General features: G+C 46.0%; 1 protein-coding gene across 1 annotated transcript; it reads right to left on the bottom strand.

Annotated features, from left to right (window-relative positions):
• Positions 1-1,614: 1,614 nt before the first annotated feature.
• TRIM14 (tripartite motif containing 14) lies at positions 1,615-16,557 on the bottom strand. Its single transcript, XM_054809889.1, is given in 7 exon segments — positions 1,615-2,694; positions 2,696-2,831; positions 6,904-6,996; positions 8,245-8,407; positions 9,522-9,755; positions 10,659-10,754; positions 16,131-16,557. Coding segments are annotated over 7 exon segments (1,191 nt in total). The 5' UTR covers positions 16,287-16,557; the 3' UTR covers positions 1,615-2,381.
• Between the last annotated feature and the right edge of the window lie 1,271 nt (positions 16,558-17,828).

A 17,828-nucleotide genomic window follows, 5' to 3' on the forward strand; every position in this document is an offset into this window, starting at 1 on the left:
TGTGGCCTGCACTCTGCTGCCAAAGGGATCAAGAAAACGCATTAGCTATATCAGTTGTGGCGTACCACTTGGCTGCCCTTGACTCCAGTTTGTATTGACATTCCAGCATGTCCAGCATGGCAGCACTCATTGGTGGCGTGACTTCATTCAGGCCACAATAGTCTACTTACTGTCAGTCTCTACTCTCTTATTGACTTTCGCACTGGCCATATGGGACTGTTAAAGGGTGAGTGAGTTCTGCTGCTCACTCCTTGTTTATCATTGCCTTGTCCGTGCCCCCTTCCCTAGACACAGATCCCAGCTGCTTGGCCTCCCTAACCTCTAATTCCAGGCTACTGTTCCCATCATCCCAGCATCAGAGCAGCCAGCTAACAACGTGCTCAGCTGGATGGTGGCTGCATCCATCTTTTCGCATATCTCGCAGCTCACTCAGGGACAGGGATCGGGTGATTACCTCTGCTTCTGCCTCTTCCTCCTGTTCTCATGATGGTTCTGGTTCATCATCATCCCTTACTAAGCAAACTGATTTGTTGGTGTATTTCTTCTTCTGTATTGGGGCGACTGACACTGGCACAGGTTTGTTTTCTGGTTCAGCTGCAGTGCTTATCACTGGGGTTTGAGTAGCGTCAGTGCCCATTGCTGGGGTTGGAGTAGCCACAGTGCCTGTCGCTGTTTTCCCTCTCTTTCCCCCGATGGTGCTGCCTGCTATCGAGCAGTGTTTGGTAGATGCTGGCCAGGGCCCAGCACAGTGTGGTAAGTTGTGCCTCTCTGGAATAGCCACAGCATTTTCCTTTCAAATACTCCATCACTTTATCAGGGTCCTGTAGTTGTTTGGGAGTGACGTTACAAACCATTGGAGGTGAGATGGTCTCTAGATACCTGCCCATATTCTCCCACATGCCATGCCATGCCACCCGTGACTACTCAGCCTTGGGGCAGATCCCTGGGTGGTATTTTTTAAAACAATACCGCAAACAAGACCTGAAACACATTTGGGAGACATAGCAGTAAGAGCATGCTGGCTTGAACATCTCAAGGACATTCAAAATTCTCAAAAGCTGTTGAAACCAGCCTGAAGGAGGAAGGGGAGGTAAAAGAGCAGGAGAAAGCGGTATCCTCCCCTGTCTTCCCCATAGATTGAGTGCGATTATTAATCAGTTCTGAGAGATGTTGTCCAAGGTACGGGCATGCCAGCAATGCCGCATACAAATACTAGCTTAACCTCATGACCATTGATGTTGCCATAAGTTGATATTACATGGTACAGCAAACTGAGAATCCTGCTCCCTCTCCCAGAGGTGATGAACAGAGCTGCAGAGAATACACACAGCAAGTATGGGTTTACATACCACAGCCATGTGAACAAACAGAACACCACTGTGACCAGTGACTATTTAACTGATGTAATAAGTGTGTACGCGTATTACAAAATTGTTGTAAGATGCTCTGGTCTGATCTGTTGTTTTCTCAACCCTTCGTGCCCCATGTTGGGCGCCAAAAAGGACTGTTGTGGTTTAGCTCCAGCCGGCAGCTGAGCACCATGCAGCCGCTCGCTCATCCCTTCCCCCGCAGCAGGATGGGGAGGAGAATTGGAAGAAAAAGGTACAACTCGCGTTTTGGGATAAGGACTGTTTATTAGGACAGCAAAGGGAGAGGAAAATAATAACAACAGTAGATAATAATAACAGAATACAGAAAATGGGTGATACACAATGCAATTTGCTGACCGGATGACAAGCCCTTCCCAGAGCCGCCGCTCCTCCCCAGCCAGCCCCCTTTATATGGTGCGCATGTCATTTAATATGGAGTACCCCTTTGGCTAGTTTGAGTCAGCTATCCTGGCTGTGTCTCCTCCCAACTTCTTGTGAAAATTACCCTAGCCAGAAACCGGGACAATACTTAAGCATGAACTAATTCACTTAGTGCATTTATTACCCAAATCTGACCGTGTCAACTGTAACACTATGCAATACATAAACTTGAAGCTTGACCCAAACTAAACCTACTACCATACACAATTACAGCCTCTCCAGGCATATGAAAGGAGAGAGTTTATAAAAAAGATGGCAGTATCCAGGTTTGAATCTGATTTGTAATGGGCTTCTTTCAACCAGACTTTTTCCATTTTCTAAGTTGAAAAAAAGTACATACTATATATGGCACTTTAGGTGGTACATTAACATCATTAATAAAAGCCAGATCACCTTCCCCCATTGAAAAATGCATACACATTAAAAATTAGTTGGTTTTCTTGAACTTAACTGTTACCTTCTGAAAGCATCACAGTTACAACTTTCATATAACAGAGATTCATTCATGTAGATCATTGCCAAAGTGAATTTCATAGGAAAAGCATAGCAGGTTTTATTTTGCTTCATTCCTTATGTTAGTTTCCATATTCCAGTGGCGCCTTCCCAGAGCCTCAAGGCTGGGTAAACTGGTTCTGTGAACTTGCAGCGGAAGGTGTGCAAATGAGCCATGCCATCAGTAACATTGTAAAATGAAAGGATTCCTGCTTCATAATCCAGAAAAATGCCAATACGATCAGGATCATCTTCTAGCTGGATAGGGATTCTCTCCCCTTTGTGAAATGCCCAGCATTCAAAACCAAACTTCTTAAGGCACCACGATGCTCCAGTCCAGCCCAGTCGACATGTTTCAGAGTCTCCTTTCCTGCCAATGGAAGGGTAGGCTATGCCATAATTTATCGAATCTCTGTGGACCACAAGGGCAGAATATCCTCCTCCAATTACAGCTTACTACAAGATGGTCATCAGACAACTTTAGCCTTGGGTGAAGGCTGTCATACTCCCAGGTTGGTGATCTTGCATCTGCAGTCAAAACCATAAACACACTCACTATATTTATCATGAGTCTTGAAAGAAGTCTGTTATAAAAACAAAACTGCAGAGGAGCCCCAGCTGGCAGTGTCTTGGAACATGCCATTTTGCAAGGAAAAACCTGACATTTTTAATAGAAAGCACCACAATTTATATGGACCAATGCTTTAACGTTGCATAGGTTTTAAAGCAAGTCAGTATGTAAGTCACTATATGCATGGTTCACAAATGAGAAGATGAATACAGCTAGGTAGGGAACAAACACTAACAGCTTTTGCTTTATGCAGAATAGTTGGAGACTTCTAGACAGATTACAGCCTAAGGGGTTCAGAGAGCACTGGAGCTATAAAGTTCTTGGGTTGTGAGATCCCATCCCACCAAAATCCCATTTGAAGATGCACTAGGAGTCTGTTTCTCACAGAGTCACCACAGCTCTTAGCAGCAGAATCGTGTGCATTACGAAGGAACAGCTTCCCAGCTCCCAGAAGATTTAGAGTAGTTCACCTAACCTGACATTTAGAAAAGAAAAATCACAGTCTGAAACTACGCCCTAGAAATCACTGTCTTATTTGGCAGCAGTTTAGAATATTTTTACTATGAAGCAGCTGTCACAGGACTGGAAATCAAAAAGCCAGGAATAAAAAAATCTATAATCAAATTAAACAAGTTTGAAATTACTCAATCACACAGGACAGGTCAAAAAGCTATAGGATTTTTAAGATGAGATTCTTCTCTGAAGATACTGTCCTACAACTTCAATATTGAATTGCTGCATGTCTTACAAAAGTTTTCATAATATACTCTATCTCAGTAATTTAATGTGTTAGCACGTTTTCTGATTCCATGTTCTAGAAATAACCAAGATACTCCCTTTAAAAACAGGGTCTGGCAATCCCTTTCACTCCTTCTGTCAAGCCTGATAAAACCAGTGTCAGAGTTGGGTACCTAAAAGAACATACATTGTCATGAATTACGGTACTGTCTGAAGTACTAGCATTAAGATGTAAACTTAACTTGTATCTTTAAACTTTCCAAATAACAAGCACATCTATTTTTTCTTGTAAGTGAAGAAAAGAATATAACAATACATCCAGGTGAGAACTGAATAGAAAGATAGTTGCAATGAAAACTGGCCGAGTCATATTTCACTCAGTTCATAGCTGGTTTTTTTGACTGAATATGATTTTAATCTTAGTCTAGATAAACTCTGAAGCTTAGATGTTTCAAATGCCAGATGACAAATACATTTAACATCCTGGAACTGCTTTTCAGAGTGAGTAAATTCCTTTTTACATTAAAGTTAGGGAAACAAGTGTTGATAATATTTTAAAATCCAGACTGCTTTGATTTCTCTGCAGTGTTGCATATCTGAACTACATGTTTGAACCTGTGATCTCATAATCTTTCACTGTGGTTTACAGGCAGCATAGTACTAAATGAACACAAAACAGGCAGCAACAGACCCATTCAAACAAGAACTTCAATATTTTCCTTGCTCTTTGCTGTTGAACTTAGAAATGGTAAGTAATTACACAGCAGGTTACTGTATGAATGAAATGTCTTTGCAACAGAATTAGTGGTTCCCTTGACTTTGTTGCTATTTCCTCTCCTGCGGTCTCACATAGAACCCTCTCCCATTAAATACGTCTAGCCTGGGCTAGCTGGCATATTCCATAATGTAAAGCCCAGAAGCTATTTTCATTCTGGCTGGAATCCTCCCTTCTGCCATCAGAGCAATGCAGAAACCACTCCACTCTATTCTCTGTTGGTCCTCTGTTACTCTCCCACAATTTCCTGCCACGAGCAGGGAAGGCTAAGTAAGGTCTCCCACCATTCACTGTTAAAGAGCACAGACATCTCGCATCAACTGAGGGTCCATTCAGCACACAGTTAATTGCAACGAAGACTTACCCTCTACACTTATCTGTAATGTTTCAGAAAAGAAAGTAGTACATATGTGTTATGACTGTAAGATACAGCTGGACCCCACATCTCCTTCTTTCCTTGCTGTGGGCCCTAAAATCAGTTACATTTAAAATACATGAACCAGTGATGCACCATTATTAGTTGAGCCTTACTAACAGATCACTCACTGACACACAGAGCCTTACTAACAGATCATCTCAGTACCAGAAACAAAGCAGTTGCTTCGTTTGAAGCAAAGACATGTGGAAAGACTTGCTGATGTGTGAAATTTCATGTGGCTTGTGGCCTGCAGCAAATGAGGGCTGTAGCTGTTTTTAATCTCAAAGCTGTAACATTCCCTATTACCATGGTACTTGGGGCAAAGGCCTGTTGTAAGAGAAGATCTGTTTTCTGGCCTGGATCCAGCCCAATGGAGGCTGGACTGTGGCCAAGTGGACACGACTTCTGGCTGTTATTCAGTAGGGAGGGCAAGAGAGAGTACTGTGCTGGTGGAGTGGGTTACATGCTGTCCCTGCACCTCTAAGTTAGTGTGTTCTGAGAGGAGTATTTTTCATTCTATAAAAAAAAAAATGTCCATGAGAGTCCCAGCAAAGAATTGTAAAACAATACATTGTACATCTTTCCTACCAACACCAGAAAAAAAGACCACCTGTAGATTGACCCTTCACACATTACACAATGGACATATAATTAAAGACAGAGCACACTGATCTGGAGAATTGAAAATTCTTCAAAAATTGTATTAGCCACTAGCTGATTCACACACCATCAGTTCTGAATAAAAACAAATGATAAAGATTTCACAGACAGAAAGTAAAATTTCTTTCCCAACCTGAAGTATGAAAAAGGATAATGACTTTCAAGCACTGCCAAGCACTTGTTCCTCACAAACACTGTAATCATCATGTGGGGGGTTGACCCTGGCTGGGGGCCAGGTGCCCACCAGAGCCACTCTATCACTCCCCTCGTTCACTAGACAGGGGAGAAAAGGTATAACGAAAAGCTTATGGGTCGAGATAAGGACAGGGAGAGATCACTCACTAATTATTGTCATGAGCAAAAGAGACTGAACTGAGAGAGGAAAATTCATCTAATTTATTACTAGGCAAAACAGAGTAGAGGAATGAGAAATAAAATCAAATCTTAAAACACCTCCCCTCACCCCTCCCATCTTCCCGGGCTCAACTTCACTCCTGGCTTCAACCTCCGCCCCCCTCAGCGGCACAGGGGGACGGGGAATGGGGGTTACGGTCAGTTTATCACATGTTGTTTCTGCCGCTTCTTCATCCTCGGGGGGAGGACTCCTCTCATTGTTCCCCTGCTCCAGCATGGAGTCCCTCTCACGGGAGACAGTCCTTCACGAACTTCTCCAATGTGAGTCTCTCCCACGGGCTACAGTCCTTCACAAACTGCTCCAGCATAGTCTCTCCCACGGGGTGCAGACCTTCAGGAGCAAACTGCTCCAGCGTGGGTCCCCCACAGGGTCACAAGTCCTGCCAGCAAACCTGCTCTGGCGTGGGCTCCACTCTCCATGGGGCCACAGGTCCTGCCAGGAGCTTGCTCCAGCATGGGCTTCCCACGGGCCACAGCCTCCTTTGGGTGCCTCCACCTGCTCCGGCATGGGGTCCTCCATGGGCTGCAGGTGGAATCGCTACACCCCCTCATCCTTCCTCCACGGGCTGCAGGGGGACAGCCTGCTTCACCATGGTCTTCACCACGGGCTGCAGGGGGATCTCTGCTCCGGCGCCTGGAGCACCGCCTCCCCCTCCATCTGCACTGACCTTGGTGTCTGCAGAGTTTCTTATATCTTCTCACTCCTCTCTCTGGCTGCAAAAGCTCTCTCTAACTGTTTTTTTCCTTCTTAGATATGTTATCACAGAGGAGCTGATTGGCTTGGCCTTGGCCAGGGGTGGGAGCTGGCTGGCATTGGCATTGGCTCTGTCAGACACAGGGGAAGCTTCTAGCAGCTTCTCACAGAAGCCACCCCTGTAGCCCCCCCGCTACCAAAACCTTGCCACACAAACCCAACACACATCAGAACCCTTTGAAGATAGTGGCAGGACACATTCTTTGACTCTGTCAGTGATTGAGCTGTAAGTGTTCAGGGTGCTTCTAAGTTTTGTTCAATCATACTTACATTTTAAGAAAAGCAACTGATCAACAGAAGACAGGGTTTTCAACACTGTTCCAGGATCCTTCTTTGCAGTGGCAGTAAGGCTACTGAAAACATCTGGGCAGAGAAGAAAAGGGACAGTTTAGGGAGTCTGCCAGTGGAAGAACATGGTTGTACTGTCAAGAAGATTTTAAAAATAAAACACCATGGGCAATTTTGCTGGACAGGGCATTTAGGTTTTGCCTCTTTGGTGTGAATTCCACCCATGTCCTGGGGAAGGTCATACTGTCACACTCCGTTTTTCAATTTCATAGGACAAAGTGAGTTACTTTTGCTGGGGAAGGGCTACTCACTCTATGCTTTTGACCTTATGGTCTTTGGATAGCATGGAGATGATGCATCTCAGTGTTGTCAAGGAACTACACAATCAAGCACAACCTCAAGTAAGTACCTCCCATTCCTCAACGAGCACCCCTCTACCAGATGAGAACAGAATCAGGCAGCTGAAGACAACTGCAGATGCTAGCTACAGAGCACCTGCGTGATACTGTCTAGCAATTATCCACACATCCAGCAGTGTCCTTTTAGATCTGGTCTAACCATCTTCCCCAGCACCCTGCTGTTCTTGGTGGCAACTCTCAGAAAACAGATTATTAAAAGGTAGCTGGGTGAAATGTGATGGCCAGTGTTGCACTGCTTACCTGTAACTCAACAAGCATCAGGGTTTCCCTATGGTTATTTGGCTTTGTGGCTCTGTATTATTTCCTACTAGGAAACTCCTTGCCTTAATTATGCCAAAGGTCACTTAAGGATGAAATACTAGGTCAAACACAAAAGGAGCTCTAAGCAGAACATGTTAACCCACCTTTACAGTACCAAAAAACAGAGAATTTTTCAGACTGCCTGAGACAGAAAGATCACCAGGTACATCAACTAGAAAAAGCTTTCAAATTTTACAGGTACCCACTGTTCCATGCCTGCCTGTCAGAGCACTTACACCCAGCAGTGACTGAAAGGAGAGAACAGCTATGTTGTGTAGGTGTGATGGTCTAGCGATATAAGCAAGATAAGCTCTGCAAGCAGAAGTAAGCTGTATTGAAATAACTGATAGAGCTGGAAAAAAGCATCAGACAAACTTTGAGGCAAAAAAGACCATCTTCAGAGTTAAAAGAGAAATCTCTTATGTTCCCAAATCACCACTGCTATAGCAACACTGTACCAATGCTGTCAGAGAACAGTATCCATGCCAGAAAACTGCTGTTTTCTCCAGTTGATTTGGTAAAAAGTCCTGCTCCTACTCACAGATCACACTTTATTTAAAAGGAGAGCAAGAGAAAGCAAAATTCACAGCACTCTCCCAGGTACCTTCTTTAAGCCGCAATTCTAGTAGTTTCTGTAGAACAGACTGAAGAACTGTCATGAAGTGCTTATAATGGTTAAGTATGTGCTCAAACGAGAGAGGTATCAGATGCCACTGTTCTAACAGGCGCATGGACTCCTGCATTTCCTTCTCAATTTCTGTGTACTTCTGAGGGCAGAAAGCCAAACTATGCAATTAGTAGAGACAGTGACATTAATGGACTCTTCCCTCCCAGATCCCACACACTAGAAAGCAAGGAGAGCTTCATCACTAGGTATACATATGGGCCATAACAGGCAAGCCTCGCTGTGTTCAGCCTACATATTAGCTCATTAGCCTGCCCATTAGCTCCTCCTGCCAGTGGAGGCAGGGGCTACCACAGAGATAGAGAACGCAGCAGTCACGGCTAAAACAAAAAACAGGGCTCTCCAGGATACTCCAAGATGAGAATGAGTTTATCCTGGTTAGGACCCTTTGTGGGAAATCTCAACAATGGGAAAATTAAATCACTAAGTTTTAAAAGCAATCTAAAGAATAAAATCCAACATCCTCCACAAAAAAATCTCTCCAGAACAATGAAGAGCAGCTTCCCATGTGGAAGTATGTTGCTAGCACACACAGCAGAATGGCAGGTCCATTATCCTTCACAACAATGCAACCTCTCACGTCTCCTACGTCGCAAGGACGTAAAAACGCATCACAGGCCTTCCCATTTAGAATGGCATCCTTTGGCTTGTGTCAGGGCATAAGCACATGGCAAAACACCCTTCCCAAGGAAGGTGAAGAAGAATATGGTGAAGAATATGAAGAAGAAGGTGAAGAGAGGCTGACATTTACCTGTAGGCAACAATAAAAACACTTCCCCTTCCAGTTACACGATGGCTATTGCTCAGAGTCATTAGGATCTCTTGTGATTAAAGAAATGAGACAATTTTGCCTTCCTCCTAAGGTTCCCAAGAGGGCTGCCTTTCCTCAGACCTTCATATTACACTGCACAAGGGAAGACCTGACACAGCGTTTGTCTTCAAGATGAAGAGACATGCATAACTCTGTTCCATATATGCTTAAAATTAATTTCATACAGATCTGAAATCAGTGCTGTAGCAGAACACCTTACAGCTCAAAAATCAGGAACCAAACTGGTTCACCAAAATACCAACAAAAAGATTAAAAAGCAGTGAGAAAGATGCTGCTTACATACATAAGGATCTGCCGGAGATCACTAAAGCAGTTTACCAGGGACTATGAGGATAAGAGGTAGAAAGAGACCATACAATACCACCTCCAGCAACTCAACAGGATCACTGTGCTGTTGTATTTGTCTGATACGACCTGACAAGGTTTCCATGGCTGCAAGCTTTTCTTGGCAGGACTCCAACTGCTGATCATGTGCTTCCAGGGCTTGCTGAGTCTTTTCATCAATGAAATTTTTTACCAGACACTCCTCTTCCCGAAGTAGTAACTGGAGCTCAGTCACTCTGCCTGACACCTGCTTTTTGCTCATAATGGCATGTGCCTACAGATTAAGCAGAAGAGTGTCATCCCCCCCATAGTCAACAGACCATTAAAACTTCAGGCATTTCTCTCCCCGGCTTTCAATGTTACATTTTGGTTGAATTTTACTGATTTACTGCATCTCTTGAGAAATCGGTGTTTACCCCTTAAAGAGTGCAGCAGGATTTACCTGATGATGTCCTGGATGCAAAAGCTTGAGGGCAGGTTGCAAGATGCTTATTTACGCAGAAAACACTGTTTTCAGCTGGAATGTAACAGGGTCAGGTACTAACTGCTACAAGCAGCAGAGCTGGTCCTTTGGTAGCAGGACTTTGCCTCCTTTTAAAGCAAGCTAGGGACAGGGAGCTGCTAGGAAACGAAGGCCTCCAAAAGGAAGTGACATCAAACTGCAGTGTCCCAAACCTCTACAGAGCTCCCTCCAGCTCTTACTGACATTTCTGTAACAGAGATGCTTGGAGATGCTCCTTAGAGCAAAAATCATTTCATGGTCTACAAATGAGGTGGAGCTTAGCATGCATTCCCATTCTTTAGACAGAATCAATAGAGCTCTTCCTGTTTACTTAACTCTGAAGTCAGTTTGTTCAATAATGCAGTTCAGTGCAATGCAACATGCATCAGTGAAGCCAGAATAACGTATGCTGCTGGAGCTATTTGCTATTCCTCTGCACAAAAATGTCAACATTGTTCTTTCAGAGATGTTCAGCTGATCAGGGAGTGAGGGCCGGGCCTTTGGAGACTCTTTCCCTCTTCTCTCCCTTTGATAGCAATATGTTGTGATGGATACAGGGAATACACTCTTATCCTGAGAAGCAATAGCTGCCTCAGTCTTTGAATAGCTACATGGAAAGTAAAATGTCTCTCCTTGGAAAATGACCATCCAGTGAAGAAGCAAATCATGTTTTACCTTCAGATCATTAGCAGCCTGCTCTATGCTCCTTCTGTTACCAGCTTCTTGCTCTTTTCTATCTTCTAGATCCTTCGAACACAATGCCATGAGTTCCTACACAGCAATGAAACAAAAATAAACCACAGTTTTGTAAAAACATCTGCAAAAAACAGAAATCTGTATCCAGCTTGCTTTCCATATAGGGGTGTATGTTACTGAAACATTCAGTTTATGAGGCTTATTAAGGCCAGTAGTGATGAAACATAAGGATTTCAACATTTTACCTGCTACTGGTGGCTATACTGGTAAGATTAGGAGAGCTGTACAAATTAGTACCACCTTGATAGTATCAGGGAAAACTATAGTGAAAAAAACATTTTCATCTTTAAATCCCTGGCATTATGCATTTCAAGACTACACGTTCATGCATTTAGCAGCTGAAGGGCAGCTAACCAAGTAATTTTATTCAAAGGATCAGTGGAAGGCTCTGTCTACAGTCAAAATCCAGTGAATATTCAGGATGCTTCCCAGTGTACCAAAAAGCAGTCAGAAATTCCCCACTATCCCTACAGTGATGCTGAAGTCCAAATGCCTGCAACAACAAATATCAGCTTGACTAGTAATCATGGCATCTGTGATACTTGTGGTGTACTCTGAGACACACTGAGCAACACAGCACACAGTTAATGTTCTGCTGTGTCTAGCCCCACAGTTTCTCACCCACAGCCCTCTGAAATTCATCTGTCCTTGGTCCAGCAAGTTGAACAGTCTTGGTGCACACAGTCATACATTTTTGTCATTAGTACCATGAAAGATCCAGGCAATGCAGCCTCATGCTCTCAGTGCACTACTGTATAACAGAGCCCCTCAGTAATCACAGAATCATAAAACGGTTTGACTTGGAAGGGATTGTAAAGATCATCTAGTTCCAGCCCCCCTGCCATGGGCAGGGACACCCTCCACTAGACCAGGCTGCTCAAAGCCCCATCCAACCAGGCCTTAAACACTTCCAGGGAGGGGGCATCCACTCTGGGAAATCTGTTCTAGAGTCTCACCACCCTCATAGTGAAGAATCTCTTCCTAATATCTAATCTAAATCTACCCTCTTTTAGTTTAAACCCATTAACCCTTGTCCTGTCACTACAGGCCCTTGTAAACAGTCCCTCTCCAGCTTTTTTGTAGGTTCCCTTATCGCAGGCAGCTATAAGGTCTCCCTGGAGCCTTCTCTTCTCTAGGCTGAACAACCCCAACTCTCTCAGCCTGTCTTCAGAGGAGAGGTCTTCCAGCCCTCTGGTCATCTTTGTGACCCTGCTCTGGACTCACTCTAAGAGGTCCATGTCTTTCTTGTAAGGGGGACCCCAGAGCTGGGCACAGTACTCCAGGTGGGGTGTCCTGAGAGCAGAGTACAGGGGGAATATCACGTCCCTCGACCTGCTGGTCACACTTCTTTTGATGCAGCACAGGATACGGATGGCTTTCTGGACTGCAAGCGCATGCCGCCGGCTCATGTTGAGCTTCTCATCCGCCAACACCCCCCAAATCCTTCTCCTCAGGGGCTGCTCTTAATCCATTATCCACATAGCCTGTAGTTGTGCTTGGTATTGCCCCAACCCATGTGCAGGACCTTGCACTTGGCCTTGTTGAACTTCATGTGGTTCACATCGGCCCACCTCTCAAGCCTCACAAGGTCCCTCTGGATGGCATCGCTTTCCTCCAGCATGTCGACCACACCACACAGTGTTGTTGGTAAACTTGCTGAGGGTGCACTCAATCCCACTGTCCACGTTGCCGACAAAGATATTAAACAGTGCCGGTCCCAGTACTGATCCCTGAGAAATGCCACTCATCACTGATCTCCACTTGGACATCAAACTGTTGACTGCGACTCTTTGAGTGTGATCATCCAGCCAGTTCCTTATCCACTGAGTGGTCCATCCATTGAATCCATGTCTCTCCAATTTAGAGACAAGGATGTCGTACGGGACACTGTCAAATGCTTTGCACAAGTCCAGGTAGATGACTTCAGTTACACTTCCCTCGTCCACCAATGCTGTAACTCCATTGTAGAAGGCCACCAAATTTGTCAGGCAGAATTTGCCCTTAGTGAAGCTGTGTTGGCTGTCACCAGCACCTCCTTATTTTCCAGGCATCTTAGCATAGTTTCCAGGAGGATCTGCTGCATGATCTAAATAATACCAGGTAAGCTAGCTCCAGAGGTGTAGCTGTTATCAGTGTCCTGTTCTGCAGCTGGGATCCAGTCAAAAGTATCTGCATGCAGATGTACCAGCTTACTACAACATCCCCAGGTCAGCATGGCATTTAAACTCTGCAGGGTTGACAAACCGAGCTAAGTGTTGCTTCATGGGCACCAGTTTGCATTTCTGGCACGTGCCTCCTTTGACGACACATGTAATTTTTTGTTTGATTCCAGCAGAGTCTGAAGAAAATGGGCTCCCAGCAAAAGCCAGAGACTCCGCATCTGGAAGCTCCTTGGCACAGGCACATCCATGCAAGTGGATAAATGTTCTTGCATGGAGCAAGACACTCATGTTAAGCCATCCATGCCAACCACAATTTTCCAGTCTCGTCCCTGAAGGACCAGAAGGGTTCTGCACCACCTGAAGATTCGGGAGTTCTACCAGGTATCAGCCTTCCTCAATTTATTCTGCAGCCTAGACCTCATTCCCTTCATCAAAGACTGACAAAGACCACAGAGCAAAACCCAATCTTCCTTCTATGCTAGTAAAACACATCATGTCAGGCACTCACTCCTTCACAACAGTGATCATACGCAAATACTTATGCCAGCCTCAAACATTTCTGGTTAAGCTTTACTTTCTTTACAGAGGTAAATGAAAAAGCTGCTTCCTAGCAGTGGAGACACTGTGTCTGCAACACTGGCAGGCAACCCATGTCATTCACCCAGAGGAACCAACTCCAAAAACATTCCTTTAGGGATCACCTGGATGCTTCAACTCACTCAGGTAAAAACACTGTAAAAGCAAAGATTTCTGAGAGATGAGCCTTCTAGCTCCAGTCAGGCTCAGAGGACACATATCAAGTGCACAGCATGCTGATCCTATGTCCTGCATTCAAGAGCACATGGAATGTCCTTCCAGATGATTTTATACAACCTTAGATCCAGGGATGAACCAGTTGATGGACCTTGCACAATGGCTCTCATGTCTTCTTAGCATTCTCAGCTAGGATTTGCTAAAAGCACTGAGGAAGATTCTCACATGCTGCCTGGTTGATGTCACATCACAAGGGCGGCACAGAATAACTGCTCCCAGCAAACAAAATCACTAGCCAAATATCTCTTAGGCTGTAACTACTTTTGATAGTTTGTGCCTTAAATCTGCGCAGCCCTAAGCCAGTAGATGTCAGCAGAGACTTCCTAGGGACAGAGTGTCATGTGGGAACCCAAGTTTCTAACATGCTTGTTTCCTGTTTTGCACAAATAACTAGTTATCAACAGCACCTGCTCCCCTGTGTCCAACAGACACCCAGGAAACCAGCACAACTTGTCCCTTTGTGCACTGTACTCTGGCTCAAATCAGGTTGCTACAGTACAATACCTGCATCCACACATTGCCTGGGTGTCATGAAGGGAATGCAAACACTGCAATGAGTTCCCAGCTGCAAGAGGGACACTTTGGATGAAAGCACACCAGCTGGCAGGAACAGTGCTCTGAGTTGCTCTGACATCTTCAGTGGTCTTTCCTCTGTGCTGCTGTTTTCTTGCAGCCTGCGCCCTGCCCTTATACTGCTCTCTAACGTGAAGTGCAATAAAAAGCCAGAAGAACTTGGCATGACCTGTACATCTGCTCACATTCTGTGGGAACTAGGGAAATGCCTAGTAACATCACTCCAAAATAACAGAGGAGTGGGAAGGAGCTCTCTGAAATTGTGGAGAAAGAAAGAAAAAGCTCCTGAACATCAAACCTCTGTGTTCCTACTTTTTAAGCCTCCCAAGCTTAGCAACACAGCATGCAGACCTCAACAAGCCTCCCGGCAGGCTCTCTAGAGAAAAACAAAGCACAAGCAGGAAGTATTAAGCAAGCTTGCAAAGCCTCCTGGGGCTGCTTGATGGACAGCTAAACTGGAATGAAACCTTAAGGAAGAACCCCTGTCCTGGTTGTGGCTGGGATGAAGTTCATCTTCCTCACAGCAGCTCATATAGTGCTGTGTTTTAGATGTGACTATACTATGAGTGCACAAGAGTTTGGGAGGGCACACAGCAGGCAGATGACCCAAACTAACCAAGGAGATATTCCCTGTCATACAATCCCATGCTCAGCAATAAAATGGAGGAGGGGGTATAGGTGGGTTAGCCATCTTTTTGTTCAGGAACTGGTTTGACATTGATCTACTCGTGGGAGGTGGCGATGACTGCCTTTGCATCACTTGGTTTGTTCTCTTTCTCGCTTCTTCCACTTCTCTTTTGCTTATTAAACTATTTTTACTCAACCCACGAGTCTTCTTGGGGGTCTTCCTTTCCTCTTCCCCTGTCCCACTGGGCAAGGGAGGGGGAGTGAGCAGGTAGCTGTGTGGTACTTAGCTGCCTACCAGGGTTAACCCACAACAACCCCTCCTTCCCATCCCCAAGGAGTTGTCAGAGAACAAGCTCTGTGCACGGGGACTCGCTGTGGTCTAGCAAGCTACAGCAATAGAGGAAGGGGATTAACAGAAACAGCCTTTCCCCTTCCCATGTGGCACCAATGTTTTTGTGAAAGGTACTTCCAGCCTGGCAATGAAAACAAGTACCCCTGGGCAACCAAGCTCCTCTGATTCCCCACACAAGGACTGAGGAGGAAACACTGCTGTGTGACCAGACAATCAATGTTACCTCCCCACTGTCCTTTCATTTATACTCCTATTGCGTGTGTGCTTGGGGTGTGACTGGCTAAACTCTCTGCCTCTCATGCACAAACCCTGTCTTTGTGCAGTGACAGCATGCTGACCCCTGTCCCTATGAGATTTACAAAACACTTGTCAAAGTACAGAAAGTTTGTTTTGCTAGGCAGTACAGCCTACAAAATTGATGTGACAACAAAACCTGAGCTCCCCAATCTGTTCATAAGGCAAGCAAAGCAAGGCTGAAGGCTGAAGATTCTCGGCCTACTGCCATCCAGTGCACTAATACGGCTGCCAACATCTCAACCTGGAAAAAGAAAACCCAGCTGCATAAGTCCCAGAAACGAGGAAAAAAACTGGCACGACACACAATCAAATCATGAAGATCTTTGCTTCAGCTCGGTGCCCTGCGGTGTCATGTGTGTCTGTGTGTCATACCCCCCACCTCCCACTCCTGGTTATACCCCAGTCCCATCCCCGCGCCCGCTGGAGCTGGTCTCGCAGAAAAAGTCGCCGCCGCGGCAAACACGCAGCAAGGCTCGACGGCTCCGGACAGGCAGGGCTCCGCGGGATGCACAGGCCAGGCCAGGCATGTCTTGGCGACATCGCCCAGTGCCTGTCCACAGCGCTCACCTGCTTGTGGCCGATGGCGTGGGGCAGGAGGGCGCGGTGTCCGCGGTGCGAGCCCAGGGCCGGGCAGAGGGCGCAGACGCAGAGTCCGCAGTCCTCGCAGAACAGCTCCAGCGGCCGTCCCGCGTGGACGTCGCACTCCGGCTCCCCCTGCTCCATGGCGGCCGCAGCGCGGGATGCGAGGCGGGAGGGCGGGAGCGGCGAGGCGCGAGCAGGGGGCGCCGCGAGCGCAGCGGGCGGGATGCCGCGCTTCGCCCGCCAAGCGGTGGCTTCTGTGGGGCGGCGGGAGGCGTATCGTCCGCAGGCGTGCAGATGAGCTGCTGCCCGCGGCCGACGGCCTCGCCGGGCCTCTTGCCCTTCCGAGAGGGTGGGCGGCGGCGCAGCGGGGCCGACCCACGTCACCCCCCGCCGGAGCTGGGCCCCACGGGAGCAGCGGCGGGTTGATTCTGCGGTCGGTGCCGGGCAGTAAACGTTGTCAAGGACGGTCCTTGGCTTCCGGTGCGCATGGAGAGGGGAAGAGGCAGTGCTGTGGGAGCTGCACGAACGGGCAGCTGTCTTCGTCTGGTACCCGAGTTGGAAAATCGTTTTATGGCATTTCAGCTGCATCGATGAGGAGTGCCCGCAGTTTTATAGCTGAGCAAAACACTTAATCTGATGCAAAAATGGAAAAATTCGTCTTCAGGGTATGCTTTTTTTGCTATTTTTCAATTAGATTTTTGTCTTGTGTAACATGTCATTTATAGAAATCAAAATAAAATGCTCACACTCTTACACAGTTTGCATACTTACTTACTTTCGTTGGCCAAAACTTAGCTATATTGGACCAAATTTATAAGGCTTTTTTATCTGCTTGTTTCTTTCTGTGAGGAAAAGCAATCCAGAATATTGACCCCGCCCAAAAAAGTGAAAAAATAGGAAGAGGTTTAAAAATGATCATTTAGGTGAAAAGTTTGAGAGTCAGTATATGTATTAATACATGAGGATGTGGAGATCTGAGGAGTAAGGGCCATCCCACTGAAAGCAGGTGGAATCTCATGCCTGCCAAAGAGTTGCTGAGATAATCAGAGATTTAGAAGGACTTTCTCCAAAAGTGCCTAGTCATGGAATTACAAGGATCACTGGGGATATCTGGACATCATTCACACAGAAAAGCACCCACAGAAGAGCACTAGTGCGGACTTTAAAATGAGTAAAGACGAGGGTTTCACGACCTCGTTGGCACCCTGTTCCGATGTTTGACCATCTTCGCAGTGAAAACTTTTCTAGTGTCAAATCAACATTTTCCTTGTTAAAATTTCTGCCATGTTATTTCATTGTGCCCTTTTGTGGCCTCATCTTCTCTACTCCCATGAGTCAGTTGTAGATGACACTGAGTTGTCTGCTGGAGACAAGAAGCCCAGTTCTTTCCATGTCTCTTTGGTCATGCTGTACTTCAGCTCCGTTACTGTCTTGGTGGATTCTGCAGGAGAGTTTCCTTGATGGAGTCAAGGTGTGTCTTACCCAGGGAAGCGTGTGGCTTGGTCTTCATCACCACAAGACCACACTGTTGGAAGATACTCAGCCCGGGACCTCAGTTCCTTTTCTGGCAAAGTTGTTCCCCAGCCTGTTTGTGCCCAGACTTAATTGTTGCGGAGTTACTTCATGGATTGCATAAGCCCAGAGGCCTGTCTTGATGTTTGTGAGTTAAATGCTGCTGCATTT

Source organism: Grus americana, chromosome Z (assembly GCF_028858705.1).
Source record: "Grus americana isolate bGruAme1 chromosome Z, bGruAme1.mat, whole genome shotgun sequence".
NCBI classification, from domain to species: domain Eukaryota; kingdom Metazoa; phylum Chordata; class Aves; order Gruiformes; family Gruidae; genus Grus; species Grus americana.